At 44.3% G+C, this 22913-nt stretch overlaps 1 protein-coding gene across 1 annotated transcript in view; it reads left to right on the top strand.

The window, feature by feature from the left end:
• Positions 1 to 1842: 1842 nt before the first annotated feature.
• The window catches only part of LOXL2 (lysyl oxidase like 2), a gene marked incomplete at its 5' end in the record, with an annotated part of 54688 nt that continues 33617 nt past the window's right edge, over positions 1843 to 22913 (top strand). Inside the window, 2 exons of the mRNA XM_083880406.1 lie at positions 1843 to 2194; positions 7991 to 8166. Of these exons, the coding sequence (XP_083736532.1) occupies positions 1843 to 2194; positions 7991 to 8166 (528 nt within the window). The remainder of the gene's footprint in view (positions 2195 to 7990; positions 8167 to 22913) is intronic.

Here is a 22913-nt window from a genome sequence, read left to right as displayed (position 1 = left end):
TTTATTGGCTTATATATCATTTTCTTCCATCAATTGATAGAATTCTATATGTATTAAATATTAAACAACACCCATCTATTTAAAATATTAAATGAATTTGTTAAATAATTTATATTATATTGAATTTTAAAATATATTTTTATTTATTATATATTTTATGATATATTATTTTATGTAAATTTTATTTTTATATTGTATTTATTATATATTTTTATATTTTATTTATTATATATTTTATAATAGATACTGTTTTATTTATTATGTATTTTATAATAGATAAATTTTATAATAGATACTATTTTATTTATTATATACTTTATAATAGATAAATTTTATAATAGATACTATTTTATTTATTATGTATTTTATAATAGATACTATTTTATAATAGATACTATTTTATTTATTCTATATTTTATAATAGATACTATTTTATAACAATTTTATTTTTGTATTTTATTTATAATTATATACATATATATATGTTTGATTTTATTTTTAATATATTTATAAATTTTTTATTTATATAAATTTGATTTTATTTTTAATATAAATTTTGGGCTCCAGGGGCAGCTCAGCTCAACAAAACTTTACCAAATAATTAAACTTCCCCCTCCTGGCTCTGCTCTAATCCCAATTAGCGTCTCCCAGGCTAATCTTGATCCCAATTAAATCAACCTGGAGCTTTGCCCTGCCCTTCCCTCCTTCCCCAGCTCGGGATTCCTGGAAAGGCTCCGACCTCTGGCAGCTCTGGGGTCATCAACACCATCCCCGGCCCTGCCCTGGGTGTTTTACCCAAAAATTGTTGTGACTTTTGGCTCCAGCCCTGGGGAAACAGCTGCAGGGGGTGGATTTGGGCAGGGAAAGGGCTGGGAATGGGAATTCACAGCTTGGAGCTGTTCCTGGATCAGCTTTGGGGACATCCCAAAGCTGGGCTGCCTTGGCCAAGGGTTTGTTGAGCCTTTTCTCCTCTCAAAAATCCAGGTTTAGTTGATGTTGAGTTTTCTGGAGGCTCAGAAATCAAACAAAACTGATCCAGAGGGGAATTTGTTCCTATTCTGGGAATTTGTTCCTCTTCTGGCAGGATTTGGATGGAGTTTTCCTGCTGGATTTGTGGAGAAACAGGAAAATCACTTCCTGCAACTCCCAAACTAGGGAATTTTACCTGGGGATCTCCTCCATGTGGTTTCCCCAAATCGTTGTGACTTTTGGCTCCAGCCCTGGGGAAACGGCTGCAGGGGGTGGATTTGGGCAGGGAAAGGGCTGGGAATGGGAATTCACAGCTTGGAGCTGTTCCTCCATCCCCAGGGATGCCCCAGTGCAGGGCTGACAAAAAAAAATCCAAGTTTAGTTGATGTTGAGTTTTCTGGAGGCTCAGAAATCAAACAAAACTGATTCAGAGGGGAATTCGTTCATACTCTGGGAATTTGTTTCTATTCTGAGAATTTGTTCCTCTTCTGGCAGGATTTGGATGGAGTTTTCCTGCTGGATTTGTGGAGAAACAGGAAAATCACTTCCTGCAACTCCCAACCTGGAGAATTTAACCTGGAAAAAGCTATTTTGGGGGTGAAATTACTTAGCAAATTGACCTAAACTTATAAAACGAGGGAAGTTTCACTTTTTTTGTCCACCCCATAAGAAAGAACTGCCTCGACTTTGTTTTTGACAGGCGACCTTGGAGATCAACCTCAATTTCCATTGGAGTTAAACGTCAATTTCCAAATTTTACGTGATCACAAACCCCAATTAGACACAAAATTTTTACAAACTAATTAAAAATCCCATTTTTCTCCCAGGACAGCCCTGCCTGGATTATTTTGCTGAGTTGAGGACTGACTGAAAATGGGAAACTCCCAAGTTTTCCCCTCCAAACCCTTCCTGCTGCTGCTGCTGCTGGTGGAGCTGAGCCGTGCCCAGTACGAGCCCTGGCCGTACCTGCCCGGATACCCCGAACCCGCCCCACAGGTGTTCCAGCCCCCCCAGAGAGCCCCAAACGTGCCCAAAATCCAGCTGAGGCTGGCGGGGCAGAAGAGGAAGCACAACGAGGGCAGGGTGGAGGTTTTCTACGGAGGAGAGTGGGGCACCGTCTGCGACGACGACTTCTCCATCCACGCCGCGCACGTGGTGTGCCGCGAGCTGGGCTACACCGAGGCCATGTCCTGGCTGCCCAGCTCCAAGTACGGCAAAGGAGAAGGTGAGGAGATCTGGGAACAGGAGAAGGGTCTTTCCAGATCCAAATAATCCTTGATTTTGGTTTAATTTATGAGTTTGGGGGGTTTCTCTGTCGTGTCGCGAGCTGGGCTACACCGAGGCCGTGTCCTGGCTGCCCAGCTCCAAGTACGGCAAAGGAGAAGGTGAGGGGGTTTGGGGCAATGGAGAGGGTTTTTCTAGATCCAAATAATCCCTAATTTTGGTTTAATTGATGAGTTTGGGGTGTTTCTGTGTGTCCTGGCTGCCCAGCTCCAAGTACAGCAAAGGAGAAGGTGAGAGGGGTTTCCAGATTCAAATAATCCTTAATTTTGGTTTAATTGATGAGTTTGAGAGGTTTCTCTGTTCCACTGGGAGCTGGGCTACACCGAGGCCGTGTCCTGGCTGCCCAGCTCCAAGTACGGCAAAGGAGAAGGTGAGAGGGTTTCTAGATCCAAATAATCCTTAATTATGGTTTAATTGATGAGTTTGGGGTGTTTCTCTGTCGTGTCGGGAGCTGGGCTACACCAAGGCCGTGTCCTGGCTGCCCAGCTCCAAGTACAGCAAAGGAGAAGGTGAGAGGGATTTCCAGATCCAAATAATCCTTAATTTCCGTTTAATTTATGAGTTTGGGGTGTTTGTCTCTTGTGCCACGAGCTGGGCTACACTGAGGCCGTGTCCTGGCTGCCCAGCTCCAAGTACGGCAAAGGAGAAGGTGAGGGGGTTTCCAGATCCAAATAATCCCTGATTTTGGTTTAATTTATGAGTTTGGGGTGTTTCTCTGTCGTGTCGCGAGCTGGGCTACACCGAGGCCGTGTCCTGGCTGCCCAGCTCCAAGTACGGGAAAGGAGAAGGTGAGGGGATCTTGGAGCTGTGTGGGGAATCTTTCCAAATCCAAATCATCCCTGATTTCTCTTTAATTTATGAGTTTGGGGTGTTTCGTGCTGTGGTGGGTGGGTTTGGGTTTCATGATGTAAAAGTGTTGGAAAGAATCTAAAGGACACGAGGATGGAAAAGGGTCTGGAGGATCTGAGAGCACTTGGATTGGGATCCCAGAGTGCTGAGGGGTCTCTCCAGTTCTCAGAAATCACTAATTTCAGTTTAATTTATGAGTTTGGGGTGTTTCTCTCGCATGGGATACACCGAGGCCGTGTCCTGGCTGCCCAGCTCCAAGTACGGGAAAGGAGAAGGTGAGGAGATCTGGGAACAGGGGAAGGGTCTTTCCAGATCCAAATAATCTATAGTTTCTGTTTAATTGATGAGTTTGGGGTGTTTCGTGCTGTGGTTTGGGTTCCATGAGGTGGAAGTGTTGGAAAACACCCAAAGGATGGACACAGGGATGGGGAAGGGTCTGGAGCAGCTGGGAGCACTTGGATTGAGATCCCAATTCCAGAGTGCTGAGGGGTCTCTCCAGGTTCCAGGAATCTCTAAACTCAGTTTAATTGATGAGTTTGGGGGGTTTCTGACTGTTGCTGGGAGCTGGGCTACACCGAGGCCGTGTCCTGGCTGCCCAGCTCCAAGTACGGGAAAGGAGAAGGTGAGGGGGATTTCCAGATCCAAATAATCCCTGATTTCTGTTTAATTGATGAGTTTGGGATGTTCCATGTGGGTGGATGGGTGGGTTTGGGTTCCGTGACTTAAAAGCGTTGGAAAGCATCCAAAGGACACGGGGATGGGGAAGGGTCTGGAGCAGCTGAGGGCACTTGGATTGGGATCCCAGAGTGCTGATGGATCTCTCCAGATCCAAATAATCCCTGATTTTGGTTTAATTGATGAGTTTGGGGTGTTTCTGTGTGTTGCCGGGAGCCGGGCTACACCGAGGCCGTGTCCTGGCTGCCCAGCTCCAAGTACGACAAAGGAGAAGGTGAGGGGCATTTCCAGCTCCCAATAATCCCTGATTTTGGTTTAATTGATGAATTTGGCGTGTTTTGTGCTCCATTGGGTGGGTTTAGGATCCACGAGGTAAAAGTGTTGGAGAGCATCCAAAGGACACGGGGATGGGAAGGAGTCTGGAACAGCTGAGGGCACTTGGGTTGGGATCCCACAGAACTGGGGAAGCCATTCCAGATCCCAATAATCCCCTAATTCCTTGGGAATTCCATCCCCACCCTCACAGGGAGGAATTTCTTCCCAAAATCCCATTTATTTCACCACAAAACCACTCCCCTTATCCTGGGAATATGTTTTTCCCTGTCCCTTCTCACCCTCTGAATGAACTTGGTGGAAACGTGGGAAGTCCCACCCAAATCCCAAGAATCTGCAGGACAAACCCTTTGAAAAGGAGAATATTTGTGTGTGACAGCTCAAAATTCCTGAAATCACCAAGTTCGAGAAGGAAAACTCCGAAATAATTCAGGAATAACAACAAATCTGTGTGACAGGGGACACCCCAGGGGATTTATTGGGATTTGGGGATGATTTTTTTTGTCCTACAGAGGATTTTTTTCCTGGTGGATCCCCCAGGGATAAAATTCCACTCTGGAGGGCTGAACCTGCTGGGTTTGGGTGGTTTTTTGGGGAATTTTGAGTGCTCACACCTATAAATGTCCCGTAAAAGAGCGAGTGGGGCCCGGGGGAAATTGAGAAGTTGGAATGGGCTCCCAAAGTTGTGGATTTTGGCTCCGGAGGCAGAGCAGGAGATTTCCAAATGTGACATCAGAAAACAAACCAGGCTGGGGTTTAATGGGAGGGAGAATTCCCTGGGAAATCCCAAATCCTGGGTCTGGGGGGTCTGACTTTTAATATATTAATTTATATATTCATCTTAATAATTATAGTAATTATGATTAATATATAAATTTAATATTATTTTAATTAATTAATTAATTAGTATGTTGATTTAATATATTTTAAATAAATAGATATTATTTATATTAGCTATAATAGGTATAATAAATATTATTATATATTATATAATTATATATATAATAGTATATATTATATATAATATACAATATATATTATATGATAGTATATATAATATATAATATATATAAGATATATATTGTAATATAAATCTATTTATTTAAATATATATTATATATAATGTATTTATTTAAATTCAATCAATAAAATAGAATATATAATTATATAGATCCTTGATATTGATAATAATAATAATATTCAATAAGTATTAATATAATATTGATTGAGTATATAATACATAATATAAAATTATGTATCATATATAATCCTATATATAATGCATAATTCAATCAATAAAATAGAATTCTATATAAGTGAATAAATCCATTTATTTAATATTTTAAATGCATAGATACTTTGGTATTTTAATATGTGATTCTATCAATCAAAAATATAATTATATATGAGTAAGAAAATCTATTTATTTAATATTTTAAATAACTAGATTTCTTTATATTTGATGCGTATATTATTCTATCAATCAAATCAAATAACATTATATATAAATGATTCAGGGAATCCAGCCCAGATTTTTCCTGTTGGGATCTCAGCCGTGTCTTTTCCCATTCCAGGGAAGATCTGGCTGGACAACGTGCACTGCTTGAGGTTCTTTATTCACCTTGATTTTTCACACCTTGATTTTCACACTGAGAGTTTTTATCCCTTATCCCTGCAGGATAAGGGACATGGTTTTTTATCCCTACAGCACAAGGAGGTGGATTTTTATTCCCAAATGGATCAAGGGTGGGAAAAGCCATTGAGCCAGAGCTTTTCCCAATCCATCAATCCTTGAGGTGCCGCTTTATTCACCTTGATTTTCACACTGAGAGCGAGACCCAGCACTTCCCTGGAATCCAGATTGAGGGAATCCAATCCAGATTCCTCCACTTGGAATCTCAGCCGTGTTTTTTCCCATTCTAGGGAAAATTCAGCTGGACAATGTGCACTGCTTGAGGTGCCTCTTTACTCACCTTGAGTTTTCACACCTTGATTTTCACACTGAGAATTTTCATCCCTTATCCCTGGAGCAGCGCAGGGAGGTGGATTTTTATTCCCGAATGGATCAAGGGCAGGAAAAGCCATTGAGCCAGAGCTTTTCCCAATCCATCAATCCTTGAGGTGCCGCTTTATTCACCTTGACTTTTACACCAAGAGTGAGACCCAGCACTTCCCTGGAATTGAGATTTAGGGGAAACCAGCCCAAATTCCTCCTCTTGGAATCTCAGCCATGTTTTCCTCCTTTTCCAGAGAAAATCTGGCTGGACAATGTGCACTGCACGAGGTTCTTTATTCACCTTGATTTTCACACCTTGATTTTCACATCAAGAGCAAGGCCCAGCATTTCCCTGTCTCCCAGGGAATCCCGATTCAGGGAATCCAACCCAAATTCCTCCTGTTGGGATCTCAGCCGTGTGTTTTCCTCCTTTTTCCAGGGAAGATTTGGCTGGACAATGTGCACTGCTTGAGGTGCTTCTTTACTCACCTTGATTTTCACACTGAGAATTTTCATCCCTTATCCCTGGAGCAGCGCAGGGAGGTGGATTTTTATTCCCAAATGGAAAAAGGATGGGGAAAGCCATGGGCCAGAGTTTTTCCCAATCCACTCACTGTGATTTTCACACCAAGAACGAGACCAAGGAGCTTCCCTGCCTTCCCTGGAATCCCGATTCAGGGAATGCAACCCAAATTCCTCTTTTTGGGATCTCAGCCGTGTCTTTTCCTCCTTTTCCAGGGAAGATTTGGCTGGACAACGTGCACTGCATGAGGTTCTTTATTCACCTTGATTTTCACACCTTAATTTTCACACCAAGAGCAACATCCAGCAGTTTCTCTGCCTTCCAGAGAATCCAGATTGAGGGAATCCAACCCAAATTCCTCTTTTTGGGATCTCAGCCGTGTTTTCCTCCTTTTCCAGGGAAGATTTGGCTGGACAACGTGCACTGCTTGAGGTTCTTTATTCACCTTGATTTTTCACACCTTGATTTTCACACCTTGATTTTCACACTGAGAATTTTCATCCCTTTTCCCTGGAGCAGCACAGGGAGGTGGATTTTTATTCCCAAATGGAAAAAGGATGGGAAAAGCCATTGGGCCAGAGTTTTTCCCAATCCACTCACTGTGATTTTCACACCAAGAACGAGACCAAGGAGCTTCCCTGCCTTCCCTGGAATCCCGATTCAGGGAATGCAACCCAAATTCCTCCTATTGGGATCTCAGCCGTGTTTTTTCCTCCTTTTCCAGGGAAAATCTGGCTGGACAACATGCACTGCATGAGGTTCTTTATTCACCTTGATTTTTCACATCAAGAGCAAGGCCCAGCATTTCCCTGCCTCCCAGGGAATCCCGATTCAGGGAATCCAACCCCAAATTCCTCCTGTTGGGATCTCAGCAGTGTGTTTTCCTCCTTTTTCCAGGGAAGATTTGGCTGGACAATGTGCACTGCTTGAGGTGCTTCTTTACTCACCTTGATTTTCACACTGAGAATTTTCATCCCTTATCCCTGGAGCAGCGCAGGGAGGTGGATTTTTATTCCCAAATGGAAAAAGGATGGGAAAAGCCATTGGACCAGAGTTTTTCCCAATCCACTCACTGTGATTTTCACACCAAGAACGAGACCAAGGAGCTTCCCTGCCTCTCAAGGAATCCCGATTCAGGGAATGCAACCCAAATTCCTCTTTTTGGGATCTCAGCCATGTCTTTTCCTCCTTTTCCAGGGAAGATTTGGCTGGACAACGTGCACTGCACTTTATTCACCTTGATTTTTCACATCAAGAGCAAGGCCCAGCATTTCCCTGCCTCTCAAGGAATCCAGATTGAGGGAATCCAACCCAAATTCCTCTTTTTTGGACTCTCAGCCATATTTTCCTCCTTTTTCCAGGTAAGATCTGGCTGGACAACGTGCACTGCACGGGCAAGGAGAGCAGCCTGGCCGCCTGTGGCTCCAATGGTTGGGGGGTCAGCGACTGCAAACACACCGAGGACGTGGGCGTGGTGTGCAGTGAGAAGAGGATCCCGGGCTTCAAGTTTGACAATTCTCTGATTAATCAGATCGAGGTAATTGGGGGGAAAAATGTGGTGAGCCTGAGAGTGGTGTGGGGAGGGGTGGCTGGGGGTGATGGGGGGTTTATTCCGTGTTTATCTGGAATATTTTTTTTGTGTTATTGGTTTATTCCGTATTATCCCAGGTATTTATTCGTATTATCCATTTATTCCATATTATCCCATGTGTTTATTCATATCAGCGGTTTATCCCATTTTATCCCATGTATTTATCCCATATTATCAGTTTACCTCATGGATTTATTCATATTATCAATTTATCTCATGGATTTATTCATATTATTAATTTATTCCATGTTATCCCGTATATTTATTCCTATTAGCAATTTATCTCATGGATTTATTCCTATTAGCAATTTATCCCATTTTATCCCATGTATTTACTCATATTATCAGTTTATTCCATGTTATCTCTTGTATTTATTCATATTATCAATTTATCCCATATTATGCCCTGTATTTATTCATATTATTGATTTATCCCATATTATCCCATGAATTTATTCATATTATCAATTCATTCCATGTATTTATTCATATTATCAGTTTATCCCATTTTATCCCGTCTATTTACTCATATTATCAATTTATCCCATTTTATCCCATGTATTTATTCATATTATCAGTTTATCCCCTGTTATCCCGTGTATTTATTCATATTAGCAATTCATCCCATGGATTTATTCATATTATTGATTTATCCCATATTATCCTGTGTATTTACTCATATTATCAGTTTATTCCATATTATCCCATGTATTTATTCACATTATCCATTTATCCCATATTATCCCATGGATTTATGCATATTATCAATTTATACCATGGATTTATCCATATTATCAATTTATCCCATATTGTCCCATGTATTTATTCATATTATCAGTTTATTCCATGTTATCTCATGTATTTATTCATATTATCAATTTATCCCATATTATGCCATGTATTTACTCATATTATCAATTTATTCCATGTATTTATTCATATTATCAATTTATCCAGGGAAAATCCTGAGCTGGAATGGGATGAGCAGACAGCACTCAGAATTCCAGGGAAAACTTGGGATGTGCTGCACATTCCAGGGATGAATCCCGAGCTGGGATGGGATGAACAGGCAGAGCTCAGAATTCCAGAGAATATCCAGGATGTGATGCACACCCCAGGAATTAATCCTGAGCTGGAACTCAGAATTCCAGGGAATATCTTGAGCTGGAATGGGATGAACATGCAGCACTCAGAATTCCAGGGAAAATCCAGGATGTGCTGCACATCCCGGGGATGAATCCTGAGTTGGAACGGGATAAGCAGGCAGAGCTCAGAATTCCAGGGAAAATCCTGAGCTGGAAGGAGATGAATAGGCAAAGCTCAGCATTCCAGGGAATATTCAGGATGTGCTGAACATCCCAGGGATGTATCCCGAGCTGGGATGGGATGAACAGGCAGAGCTCAGAATTCCAGGGAAAATCCAGGATGTGCTGCACATCCCAGGGATGAATCCTGAGCTGGAATTCAGCATTCCAGGGAAAATTTGGGGTGTGCTGCACATTTCAGGGATGAATCCTGAGCTGGGATGGGATGAACAGGCAAAGCTCAGCATTCCAGGGAATATTCAGGATGTGCTGCACATCCTGGGGATGAATCCTGAGCTGGAATGGGATGAGCAAGCAGAGCTCAGAATTCCAGAGAAAATTCAGGATGTGCTGCACATCCCAGGGGTGAATCCTGAGCTGGAATTCAGCATTCCAGGGAAAATCCTGAGCTGGGATGGGATGAACAGGCAGAGCTCAGAATTCCAGGGAAAATCCAGGATGTACTGCACATCCCAGGGGTGAATCCTGAGCTGGAACTCAGAATTCCAGGGAAAATCCTGAGCTGGAATATTTGGGATGAAGGTAGGAAATGAGGAGCTGGAATGTTTGGGATAGCAGAGCTCAGAATTCCAGGGAAAATTTGGGATGTGATGCACATCCCAGGGGTGAATCCTGAGCTGGAACTCAGAATTCCAGAGGATATCCAGGATGTGCTGCTCACCCTTGGGATGTATCCTGAGCTGGAATGGGATGAACAGGCAGCACTCAGAATTCCAGGGAAAATTCAGGATGTGCTGCACATTGAGCTGGAATAGGATGACCAGGCAGCACTCAGAATTCCAGGGAAAATTCAGGATGTGCTGCACACCCCAGGGATGAATCCTGAACAGGCAGCACTGAACATTCCAAGGAAAGGCTGCAGGAATTAAATTCCTTTCCCGGTTCCCCCATCCCTCCCCATCCCTCCATCAATGGCTCCGTTGTATCCCAGGGAAAAAACGAGGCAGGATCACCCGGGGTGGCTCCAGCTCCTCCCAAACCGCAGAGAGTCCTCAAAACACCTGGAAATACATTAAAAAAATAATAATAATAAAAAAATCTGGTTTAGTCTAGACAGAGGTCAGCTCACCCCGGGCTGCTGCAGGAATTAATCATGGGAAGACTCTGCTTTTCCATGAGCTCAGCACTGGGGAATTGGGAATGAGGGGGAGCTGAAAATTCAGATTAATCAGGAATTCCTGGAGCAGGAATCATCAGCAGGAGGAAGGGATGGGAAAGGGAGAAGGGGGGTTGATTTTTGAGGAATTGTGTTCAGTGGGGTTGGAGCGCTGCGTTTCCTGCTCAAAGTGACAGAGAGAGGAGGTTAAAATTAGAAATTAGGGAGGGAAAAACTTCCTTGTAAGGCTGGGGAAGGGCTGGGATGGAATTCCAGATTTGCTGTGGCTGCCCCTGGATCCCTGGAAGTGCCCAAGGCCAGGCTGGGATAACCTGGGAATTGTCCCTGCCCATGGCTGGGGTGACACTGGAGGGGTTTGAGCTCCTTTCCCACCCAAACCATCCTGGGATTCTGTTTCTCCCTAAATGATCTTAAGCCCCTTTCCCATCTAAATTATTCCAGGATTTTTTTTTATTTCCCTGAGTTTTTCAGCCCCTTTCCAACCCAAACCATTTTGGGATATTTTTATCCCCCAATTTAGGGGGATTTTGAGCTCCTTTCCCACCCAAACAATCCTGGGATTCTGTTTCTCCCTAAATGATGTTAAGCCTCTTTCTCACCCAAACCATTCCAGGATTTTTTTATCTCCCTAAATGATTTTGAGCTCTTTTCCAACCCAAACCATTCTGGGATTTTTTTTATCCCCCTAAATTATTTTGAGCTCCTTTCCCACCCAAACCATTCTGGGATTCTGTTTCTCCCTAAATGATTTTAAGCCCCTTTCCCATCCAAATAATTCCAGAATTTTTTTTATCTCCCTGAATTTCACGAACCTTCCCACCACACCTCTGCTTCCATTCTGCAAAACCCGGCTGCTTTTTTTTTCCTCTCTCCCTATAAAATTAAATAAAATAGAATAGAATGGAATAGGATAAAATAAAATCCCTGGAGTTGAGGGACTCCTTCCCTGCTGCTTTTCTTGCAGTGGGATAAAGGAAGGAGGTGAGGAGCTGGAATATTTGGGATGAAGGTGGGAAATGAGGAGCTGGAATTTTTGGGATGAAGGCTGAGGAGTTGGAATTTTGGGATGAAGGTGGGAAATGAGGAGCTGGAATTTTAGGATGAAGGCTGGAAATGAGAAGTTGGAATGTTTGGGATAGAGGCAGGAGGTGAGCAGTTGGAATATTTGGGATGCTCCTTGCACTCACAACTCCCTGTCCCATGTTCCCCCTCTGGGTTTTCTCTCTCTTATCTCATCTTTATCCCCTCAGCAGCCAGTGGGGCACAGCTGGAGCCAAAATCCAGGAGCAGAGTGACCTGGGGGTCTCCAACCTGCCCCAGGGGGGGCTCAAACCTGCCCCAGGGGGGCTCAAACCTGCCCCAGGGGGGTCTCAAACCTGCCCCAGGGGGGTCTCAAACCTGCCCCAGGGGGTCTCAAACCTGACCCAGGGGGGTCTCAAACCTGCCCCAGGGGGGTCTCAAACCTGACTGAGGGGGGTCTCAAACCTGACCCAGGGGGGTCACAAACCTGACCCAGGGGGGGTCTCAAACCTGACCCAGGGGGGGTCACAAACCTGACCCAGGGGGGGTCACAAACCTGCCCCAGGGGGTCTCAAACCTGACCCAGGGGGGTCTCCAACCTGCCCCAGGGGGTCTCAAACCTGCCCCAGGGGGTCTCCAACCTGACTCAGGGGGGCTCCAAAGCCTCCTATGAACCGAATTTAGAAGCTTTTTCCCCTTTCCTGGAAATCCTGCGGGTCATTCCTGACATTCACCAGTGAAAACATCCTCTGTGAGCTCCTGCAGCTCAGGGCTCATCCCAGTGATGTTTTCCCTTTGGAATGAGAGAAGTGAGGGGGTGGAATTTCCTCTGAGCTCTGCTGTGGTCAGGAGTGTCCATCAGCTCCTGCCCTGAGAGAGCAAACCCAGCTGGATCCCTCCAGGGGAAGGGATTGGGGAGATTGTCCTGCTCCAGCCAGGATTTATTAAACCTGTTTTAACCAGGCTTTACTAAAACAGGCTGGAGGTTTCTAAGCTGAGCTTTGGTGTTGGATTCTGGCTGAGATTCCCCAATGGACGTGACTGTGTGTGAACAATTAATGGGATTTTGGGGATCTAAAGGAAGGGCTGGGCCAGGGTGGGTTTTTTTGGATGTTGGGAAAAGTTTCTTCACTTTGAGGCGCTTCCAGGGGGATCCAGGAGCAGCAGATCTGGGAATTCTATCCCAGCCAGGAATTCCTTCCCAAAATCTCACCCCAATCTCTCCTTTTCCAATCTGAAGCCATTCCCTGTGTCCTTGTCCCAAATCCCGTGTCCCAAATCCCTCTCCATATTCCTGGATCTCCTGGGAGGTCACAACAAGGTCACCCCAAACCTTCTGCACAACCCCAAATCCCCTCATCCTTTCCTCACCATTTAAAAAATCCTAACCCCCCTTTGGTGCAGATTCCCTGGGGCTGAGAACTGCTGGGAACATGGAAAATCCAATTTTTTTTTTGCCCTAAATCTGACCTGGCTGAGCTCAGCTCTGCCCCCAACTCCTCCAGAAGCAACAGGATAACCCCAGAGCTGAGTTTATTTTCCTTGGACACGGGCACAGCTCCACTTCCCTGTGCCTGGAAAAGTTTAAAGTGGGAGGGAATAAGATGAAATTTTCCACGGCCATAAATCCCCTTTGGTCGTTCCATATGGATTTGCTCAGCCACTGCTCATGTTTGGAGGGTTGTGTCACCTCCTCTTCCCTTCCCTGAGCTTTTCCAGCCTTTTTTCCTGCTGGGAAAGGGGCAGGGTTTGACCTCTGGGTCAGGCACTGAAAGCTGGGAAAAAAAAAAATTATTGTCAGGAACAGAGAAAATCAGAAATTAATTTAATTAATTTAATTAAATCTATGCAAAAAAAAAAAAGACTTTCTAACCTCTGACTAATCAGCACCTCCTCAGCCAGAGATTCCCACTCTGTCCTTAGGAAAAGTTCAATATTTGAACAGAAAAAATGATCTTTAAAGGCCTCTTTAAACTCAAACCCTGAAGTGTTTCGGGGCGGGGTGATGAGGGGACAGGCAGGAAGGGGTTAATCCTGCTGGAAAAACCAGAATTCCATCCCTCCCTTGTTAAAATTCCCATTTTTTTCCCCGTTTTTTTGCTCCTGCTGTGGATTTGAGAGGATTTTTTCGAAGGTGATGGAGCTGCAAAGCCTTTTCTGGGGTAACAGCAGAATTCCATCCTTCCTTTGTTAAAATCCCATTTTTTTCCCTTATTTTCCTCTCCCTGCTGCAGAATTGAGAGGATTTATTGGAGGCTGATGGAGCTGCAGAGCCTTTTCTGGAGTCTCAAGAGAATTCCATCCCTCCCTTGTTAAAATCCCATTTTTTTTTTCCTGCTTTTTGCTCCTGCTGTGGATCTGAGAGGATTTTTTGGAGGCTGATGGAGCTGCAGAGCCTTTGCTGAGTGTCAGGAGAATTCCATCCCTCCCTTTGTTAAAATTCCAATTTTTTTCCCTGTTTTCCATTCCCTGCTGGAGATTTGAGAGAATTTCTTGGAAGGTGATGGATCTGCAGAGCCTTTTCTGGGTATCAGCAGAATTCCATCCCTCCCTTGTTAAAATTCCAATATTTTTCCCTTTTTTTTTGCTCTGCTGTGGATCTGAGAGGATTTATTGGAGGCTGATGGATCTGCAGAGCCTTTTCTGGAGTCTCAAGAGAATTCCATCCCTCCCTTGTTAAAATTCCAATATTTTTTCCCTATTTTCCCCTCCCTGCTGGAGATTTGAGAGGATTTTTTTTTTTGAGGTTTTTCCCCTCTTTTCCCCTCCCTCTGCAGATTTGAGAGGCTGATGGAGCTGCAGATCCTTTTTCTGGGTATCAGGACAATTCCATCCCTTCCCTTGTTAAAATTCCAATATTTTTTCCCTATTTTCCCCTCCTGCTGTGGATTTGAGAGGATTTCTTGGAAGGTGATGGATCTGCAGAGCCTTTTCTGGAGTCTCAGGAGAATTCCATCCCTTCCCTTGTTAAAATTCCAATTTTTTCCCTGTTTTTTTGCTCCTGCTGTGGATTTGAGAGGATTTTTTGGAGGCTGATGGATCTGCAGACCCTTTGCTGAGTATCAAGAGCTCCAAAATCCAAATTTAAATCCCCCCAAAATCTGGGAATGCCATCCCTGCCTTTCCAAAGCTCACCCCAGACCCACCTGCACCTCCTTTCCCAGATTTTTCCATCCATTCCAAGGCCACAGTCGCTGAATCCCTCCCTCAATAAATCCATTAAATCAGGGATTTTATTCAACACACTCCCCAAAACATCCCGAACAAAAAAAAATATTTACTGTCCACCTCCTTCCTCTGCTTTTAAATAATCCAGGCTGTAAATATATCGAATTTCTGCAGCTTTTAAAAGCTCCCAAATAACTCTGAGGTGCCTGAGGCCAAGGCCAGGGTTTGGCCAGACAGATCCAGACCTTGTTGCTATTTCTGGTTTTTATTTCTCTGCTGGGTTTTACTGGTGAGGCAGAGAAATAAAAAAATAAAATATAAATAAATAAATCTCATTTTTTAAAGGCTCAAAGGCTTCGGTTGTGGAGGGTTGAGCTGTACCTGGAAATGTCCAAGGGAGGGTTTGGAGCAGCCTGGAATGGTGGGAGGGTCACAAATAATTCCAGAATTTTGGTTCGTTCCAGGGTTTTGATGTTGGAATTTTAAATATTTTTAAAAATATTGGGGTTTTTCTGCTTTAAAAGGTGGTGGTTTGATAGGTGGAAATGGCTTCAAAAAGTAAATTGGAGGGTTGGGAGTGAGTGTGTGATGTCACAGAGTGAAATATTTTAAATTCAAAGTTTTGGGGTATAGAATAGTAATAAGAATAAAAATATATCGATTCTTATAATACATAATATTAAATTATATATAATACATTATCTATATTAATATATATATACATATTACTACATTATATTATGTATTATATATTATGTATTATATATTATATATTATATATTATATATAATCTATTATATATTATATAATAGGGTATATATATATACAATATATAATACATAATTCAATCAATTAAATAGAATTGATTCTTTTTTTTTTCTATATATAAGAATAGTAATATATAGTATATATAATAATATAATAGTATATATATAATAATAGGAATATATGTATTCTTATATATAATATATATAAAATATATAATATATATAAAATATATAATATATATAAAATATATAATATATAAAGGATAGTAATATATAGTATGTATATAAAAATATAATAGTAATATAATAGTATATATAATAGTAATATATAGTATATATATAATAATATAATAGTAATACAATAGTATATATAAAATAATAGTAATATATGTATTCTTATATATAATATATAAAGAATAGTAATATATAGTATATATATAAAAATATAATAGTAATATAATAGTAAATATAGTAATAATAAGATATGTATTATATATAATACATATTAAATATATAATATAAAAATATATATAATATATCGTTTTAGGATATAGATATTCTTTTATATACTTACATAAATATTATATATATTATATATTCTTTTATATATTATATATTCATATATATATTTATATATGTGTGTATATATATATATATAAATATATATAAATATATATAAAATAAACACCTCCACCCTCCCTCCTGTCCCCCAGCCCTGTCCCCACTTCTCCAGCCTGTCCCTGTCCCCAGGGCTGTCCCCAGCCTGTCCCCATGTCCCCAGCGCTGTCCCCATGTCCCCAGCCCTGTCCCCATGTCCCCAGCCTGTCCCTTGTCCCCAGCCCTGTCCCTGTCCCCAGCCCTGTCCCCATGTCCCCAGCCCTGTCCCCCTGTCCCCAGCCCTGTCCCTGTCCCCAGCCTGTCCCCAGCCCTGTCCCCATGTCCCCAGCCTGTCCCTGTCCCCAGCCCTGTCCCCAGCCCTGTCCCCATGTCCCCAGCCCTGTCCCTGTCCCCAGCCCTGTCCCCCACCCCTGTCCCCATGTCCCCAGCCCTGTCCCTGTCCCCAGCCCTGTCCCCATGTCCCCAGGACTGTCCCCTGGCTCTGTCCCCATGTCCCCACCCCTGTCCCCATGTCCCCACCCCTGTCCCCATGTCCCCAGTCCTGTCCCCAGCCTGTCCCCAGCCCTGTCCCCATCCTGTCCCTGTCCCATCCTCCCGTGTTTATTTACCCACCAGGATTTGGGGTGACTCAGCCTCAGCTCCAGATGTTTAAACCCAAACAGATTCCTCCCATTCCCGGGGATAAAGATTTGTTTTCCTCTGCTGGCTGAGGTTGGACTGGAAGTTTTTTATGATGGGCAAAACCCCTGCCCCCAGCCTGTCCCTGTCCCCAGGGCTGTCCCCAGCCTGTCCCCAGGGCTGTCCCCATGTCCCCAGCGCTGTCCCCAGCTCTGTCCCCAGTGTTGTGGGGAAAAAACACAAAGCCGGGCAGGATCGGTCAGACTCGGATCTGTGGGCTGGGTTTGGGCATGGAAAAAACCCAAAAAACCCTCCTGGGCATCCCAAATCCTGCAGTGAACGGGGCAGGGGAATATTCCCTGGATTGATTCCTGAGCATCCTCAGGGTGCTTCAAAAAGAAAGGGAACAGCTGGATTTGGGAATGGAAAAATCCCAAAAAATCCTCCTGGGCATCCCAAATCCTGCAGTGAACGGGGCAGGGGAATATTCCCTGGATTGATTCCTGAGCATCCTCAGGGTGCTTCAAAAAGAAAGGAAACAGCTGGATTTGGGAATGGAAAAATCCCAAAAAATCCTCCTGGGCATCCCAAATCCTGCAGTGAATGGGGCAGGGGAATATTCCCAAAGCCAGGCGGGATTTTACCATCAGACCCAGAGTTGTGGGCTGGGTTTGGGCATTAAAAAAAACCCCAAAAAATCCCATCCTGGGCATCCCAAATCCCTTGGTGAACATTCCCAAAGCCAGGTGGGATCCATCGGACTCCAATCCGTGGGCTGGGTTTGGGGATGGAAAAAACCCCAAAAAACTCCTCCTGGTTATTCCAAATCCCACAGTGAATGGGGCAGGGGAATATTCCCAAAGCCGGGCAGGATCCATTGGACCCAGAGTTATGGGCTGGGTTTGGGGATGGAAAAAACCTCAAAAAACCCCTCCTGGGTATCCCAAATCCCACAGTTAATGGGGCAGGGGAATATTCCCAAAGCCGGGCAGGATTTTCCCATCAGACCCGCAGCCCTGGGGACGCTCTTGGTTCAGAGGGTGGGAACAAAAGCTCTCGAGGCTGGATGTGAAAACTTTTCTGAGCCAGGAATCCTTTTGTGAGGGCTCAAAAACAAACCCTTTTCTGGTTTTGTAACGGGGCCTCTGGAGCCTCTGCCAGGACAGGAGCAGCCCCAGGGCCTTGGATGTGGCTCCTGGCGAGGACGGGGTTGGGACAGAGGGAAATCTGGGCCAGAGTGGAAGAGTTTAATATGATTTACACTTGGTTTTATTATTATTATTAATTTGTGTTGGAGGATGTTGGAAGGCCCAGCTGAGATTGTGGAATTCTGGTTTGGGTGGGGTGGGAATTTCAGTCCCATCCCCAGGGACTCCTCCCGTTATCCCAGGGAGGATAAATGGAGAGATCCCAAATCTCCATCACAGTTTTTGTCTCTCATGGTTTAACTGGGATTTCAATCCCATCTCCAGGGACACCTCCCACTGTCCCAGGGTGCTCCAGCCTGGCCTTGGGCACTTCCAGGGATCCAGGGGCAGCCACAGCAAATCTGGGAATTCCATCCCAATATCCCATCCATCCCTGCATTCTTTTATTTCAAACCATTTCCCCCCATCCTGTCCCTCCCTCCCTTATCCCAAATCTCCATCTTTGCCTCCCATGGTTTAACCTGGAATGGTTTGGGTGGGATGGGAATTTCAGTCCCATCCCCAGGGGCTCCTCCCGTTATCCCAGGGAGGAAAAATGGAGAGATCCCAAATCTCCATCACATCTTTGTCTCTCATGGTTTAACTGGGATTTCAATCTCATCCCCAGGGACACATCCCACTGTCCCAGGGTGCTCCAGCCTGGCCTTGGACATTCCAGGGATCCAGGGGCAGCCACAGCAAATCTGGGAATTCCATCCCAGCCCCTCTGCACCCTCCCAGGGAATGATTTCTTCCCAAAATCCCATTTAACTCTGCCCTCTTTTATTTCAAACCATTCCCTCATCCTGTCTCTCCCTCCCTTATCCCAAATCTCCATCCCAGCTTTGCCTCCCATGGTTTAACCTGGAATGGTTTGGGTGGGATGGGAATTTCAATCCCATTCCCAGGGACACCTCCCACTGTCCCAGGGTGTTCCAACCTGGCCTTGGACATTCCAGGGATCCAGGGGCAGCCACAGCAAATCTGGGAATTCCAGCCCAGCCCCTCTCCCAATATTTCTTCCCAAAATCCCATCTAAACCTGCACATGGAATCCTGGAATGGTTTGGGTTGGAGGGACCTCAAAGCCCCTCCAGTCCCACCGTGGGACTTTCCATGGATCAGGGGGATCCAGCCTGGCCTTGGGCATTCCAGGGATCCAGGGGCAGCCACAGCAAATCTGGGAATTCCATCCCAGCCAGGAATTCCTTCCCAATATCCCACCTAACTCTGCCCCCTTTTATTCCAGACCATTCCCCCCACCCTGTCCCTCTTTTATCCCAAATCTCCATCCCATCTTTTCCTCCGTAGAACAAACCCTGATTTAGGGTTCATTTTCTCTCCATCCCAGAGTTTTCCTTTGCTGTGAGATCACTCTCCACATGTCCCTGGAGAGGAGGATTTCAGGGAATTTTATCTGGGAGCAAAACCAATTCAAATCATGTCCCTTTTTCCCCTCCCAGAGCTGCTTTATCCATCAGTTCTTGTTTCCTCCTGATTTTTTTTTTTTTTTTTTTTTTTTCTCTCTGGGATCTGTTTTCACCATCAGCCCAAGTGCTGCTGCTGCTGCTGGAGGATTTTCTGCCTGGGTTTGCATTATTGTAACAAAACCTCTGCAGCCAAAGGAAAACTGCTCCAATCCCAAAGAATTATTGGGGAAAAAAATTTAAAAAATAATAAAAAAAAAAGGCTCCTGGCAGCTCTTTCTCCTGGAGAACCCTCAGAGTGCTGATCCTGAGCCTTTGTTCTTGAGTTTCCCAACACAAAGCCGAGCTCTGCAGTGGTTTGAATTCCTCTCTGAGGTTTTGCTCTTTGTTCAGAGAGGAACAAACCCTCGGGTTGCTCCATCACAAATTCCCTGCCCTGAACCAGCCCTGGGAGGGGAAAGGGGATGGGATTGGGGTTGGTTTTGCTCACAGATAAAATTCCAAAATTCCCTGTGCTAAACCAGCTCTGGGAGGGAAAAGGGGATGGAATTGAGGTTGGGTTTTTTATCCAGACAAAATTTCCTGCCCTAAACCAGCCCTGGGAGGGAAAAGGGGACAGGATTGGGGTTGGTTTTGGTCTCAGACAAAATTCCCTGAGCTCCAGAACTCTAAACCATCCCTAGGAGGGAAAAGAGGATGGAATTTGGGTTGATTTTGCTCCCAGATAAAATTCCCTGCCATGAACCAGCTCCGGGAGGGAAAAGGGGATGGAATTGGGGTTGGTTTTGCTCCCAGATAAAAATTCCCTGAACTCCAGAGCTCTAAACCATCCCTAGGAGGGAAAAGATGATGGAATTGGGGTTGGTTTTGCTCCCAGATAAAATTCCCTGCCATGAACCAGCTCCGGGAGGGAAAAGGGGATGGAATTGGGGTTGGTTTTGCTCACAAATAAAATTCCAAAATTCCCTGTTCTAAACCAGCTCTGGGAGGGAAAAGGGGATGGAATTGGGGTTGGTTTTGCTCCCAGATAAAATTCCCTGCCCTAAACCAGCTCTGGGAGAAAAAAAGGGGCATAATTTGAGTTGGTTTTGCTCTCAGATAAAATTCCAAAATTCCCTGTCCTAAACCAGCTCTGGGAGGGAAAAGGGGATGGAATTGGAGTTGGTTTTGCTCCCAGATAAAAATTCCCTGAACTCCAGAGCTCTAAACCAGCTGTGGGAAGAAAAAGGGGATGGAATTGGGGTTGGTTTTTTTCCCCAGACAAAATTCCCTGCCCTAAACCAGCCCTGGGAGGGAAAAGGGGACAGGATTGGGGTTGGTTTTGGTCTCAGACAAAATTCCCTGAGCTCCAGAACTCTAAACCATCCCTAGGAGGGAAAAGATGATGGAATTGGGGTTGATTTTGCTCCCAGATAAAATTCCCTGAACTCCAGAGCTCTAAACCATCCCTAGGAGGGAAAAGATGATGGAATTTGGGTTGGTTTTGCTCCCAGATAAAATTCCCTGTTCTAAACCAGCTCTGGGAGGGAAAAGGGGATGGAATTGGGGTTGGTTTTGCTCACAGATAAAATTCCAAAATTCCCTGTCCTAAACCAGCCCTGGGAGGGAAAAGGGGACAGGATTGGGATTGGTTTTGCTCCCAGATAGAATTCCCTGCTCTAAACCAGCTCTAGGAGGGGGAAAAGGGGATGGAATTGAGGTTGATTTTGGTCCCAGATAAAATTCCAAAATTCCCTGTGCTAAACCAGCTCTGGGAGGGAAAAGGGGATGGAATTGAGGTTGGGTTTTTTATCCAGATAAAATTCCCTGCCCTGAACCAGCCCTGGGAGGGAAAAGGGGACAGGATTGGGGTTGGTTTTGCTCCCAGATAAAATTCCCTGAACTCCAGCGCTCTAAATCAGCTCTGGGAAGGAAAAGGGAATAGAATTGGGATTGGTTTTGCTCCCAGATAAAAATTCCCTGAACTCCAGAGCTCTAAACCAGCTGTGGGAAGAAAAAGGGGGATGGAATTGGGGTTGGTTTTTTTCCCCAGACAAAATTCCCTGCCCCAAACCAGCTCTGGGGGGAAAAGGGGATGGAATTTGGGTTGGTTTTGCTCAGACAAAATTCTCTGAGTTCCAGAGCTCTGAACCAGCCCTGGGAAGAAAAAGGGGATGGAATTTGGGTTGGTTTTGCTCAGACAAAATTCTCTGAGTTCCAGAGCTCTGAACCAGCCCTGGGAAGAAAAAGGGGATGGAATTGGGGTTGGTTTTGCTCCCAGATAAAATTCCCTGAGGTCTAGAGCTCTAAACCAGCCCTGGGAGGGAAAAGGGGACAGGATTGGGATTGGTTTTGCTCCCAGATAGAATTCCCTGCTCTAAACCAGCTCTAGGAGGGGAAAAAGGAGATGGAATTGAGGTTGATTTTGGTCCCAGATAAAACTCCAAAATTCCCTGCCCTAAACCAGCTCTGGGAGGGAAAAGGGGATGGAATTGGGGTTGGTTTTGCTCCCAGATAAAATTCCCTGAACTCCAGAGCTCTAAATCAGCTCTGGGAAGGAAAAGGGAATAGAATTGGGATTGGTTTTGCTCTCAGATAGAATCCCCTGCTCTAAACCAGCTCTAGGAGGGGAAAAAGGGGATGGAATTGAGGTTGATTTTGGTCCCAGATAAAATTCCAAAATTCCCTGCCCTAACCCAGCCCTGGGAGGGAAAAGGGAACAGGATTTGTGTTTTTTTGCTCTCAGACAAATCCTGAAAAAGTCACTGTGCTCTGCTGGATCCATCAGGAAATTAATTCCCTCCAGGAACAAAATGTTGCCTCGTTTTCTTTTTTTTTGCTGCTTCGCTCATTTTTTTATTTTTTTTTTTCATCCTCCTTGGCAAACTGAGCCCAGAAAGAAAAAAAAAATGATGACAAAAGAGCTGGAAACACTAAACAGAAATCCAGGTTTTCATTTCATGTCTGAGTCAGCATCTCCAGGGGAAAGGAATGAAATGGGAGAGTTCTGTCCAGAGCCTGAGGTGGCACTTTGGCCCTGGGGATGTTTTCCCAAATCCAAGAACAAAAAATTCCTTTTGCACTTTATTTTTCATTGCTGTAAAAAAAAACCAAAAACCTGACAAGGAGCCAGCCCAGTCAGTCAGAGAGGGAAGAAATGTCCAAATGCCCAGAATGGGAGTGGGAAATAAAGGGAATTTTGAGTCTTGGAGTAGGGAATTCAGGAATTTTGTGTCCTGGAATGGGAAATATGAGGATCGTGAGTCTTGGAGGGGAAAATACAGGAATTTTAAGTCCTGGAGTGGAAAATACAGGAATTTTGAGTCCTGGAGTGGGAAATACAGGAAATTTCAAGTGCTGGACCTGGGAAATTCTGGGATCTCAGATTCTGGACTCAGAAATTTAGGGATTTTGAGTCCTGGAGGAGAAAATACAGGAATTTCGAATCCTGGACTGAGGAATTCAGGA

This window comes from Zosterops lateralis, assembly GCF_965231275.1.
Source record: "Zosterops lateralis genome assembly, chromosome: 30".
Classification (NCBI taxonomy): Eukaryota; Metazoa; Chordata; class Aves; order Passeriformes; family Zosteropidae; genus Zosterops; species Zosterops lateralis.
This window is presented reverse-complemented; position numbering and strand designations above follow the sequence as displayed.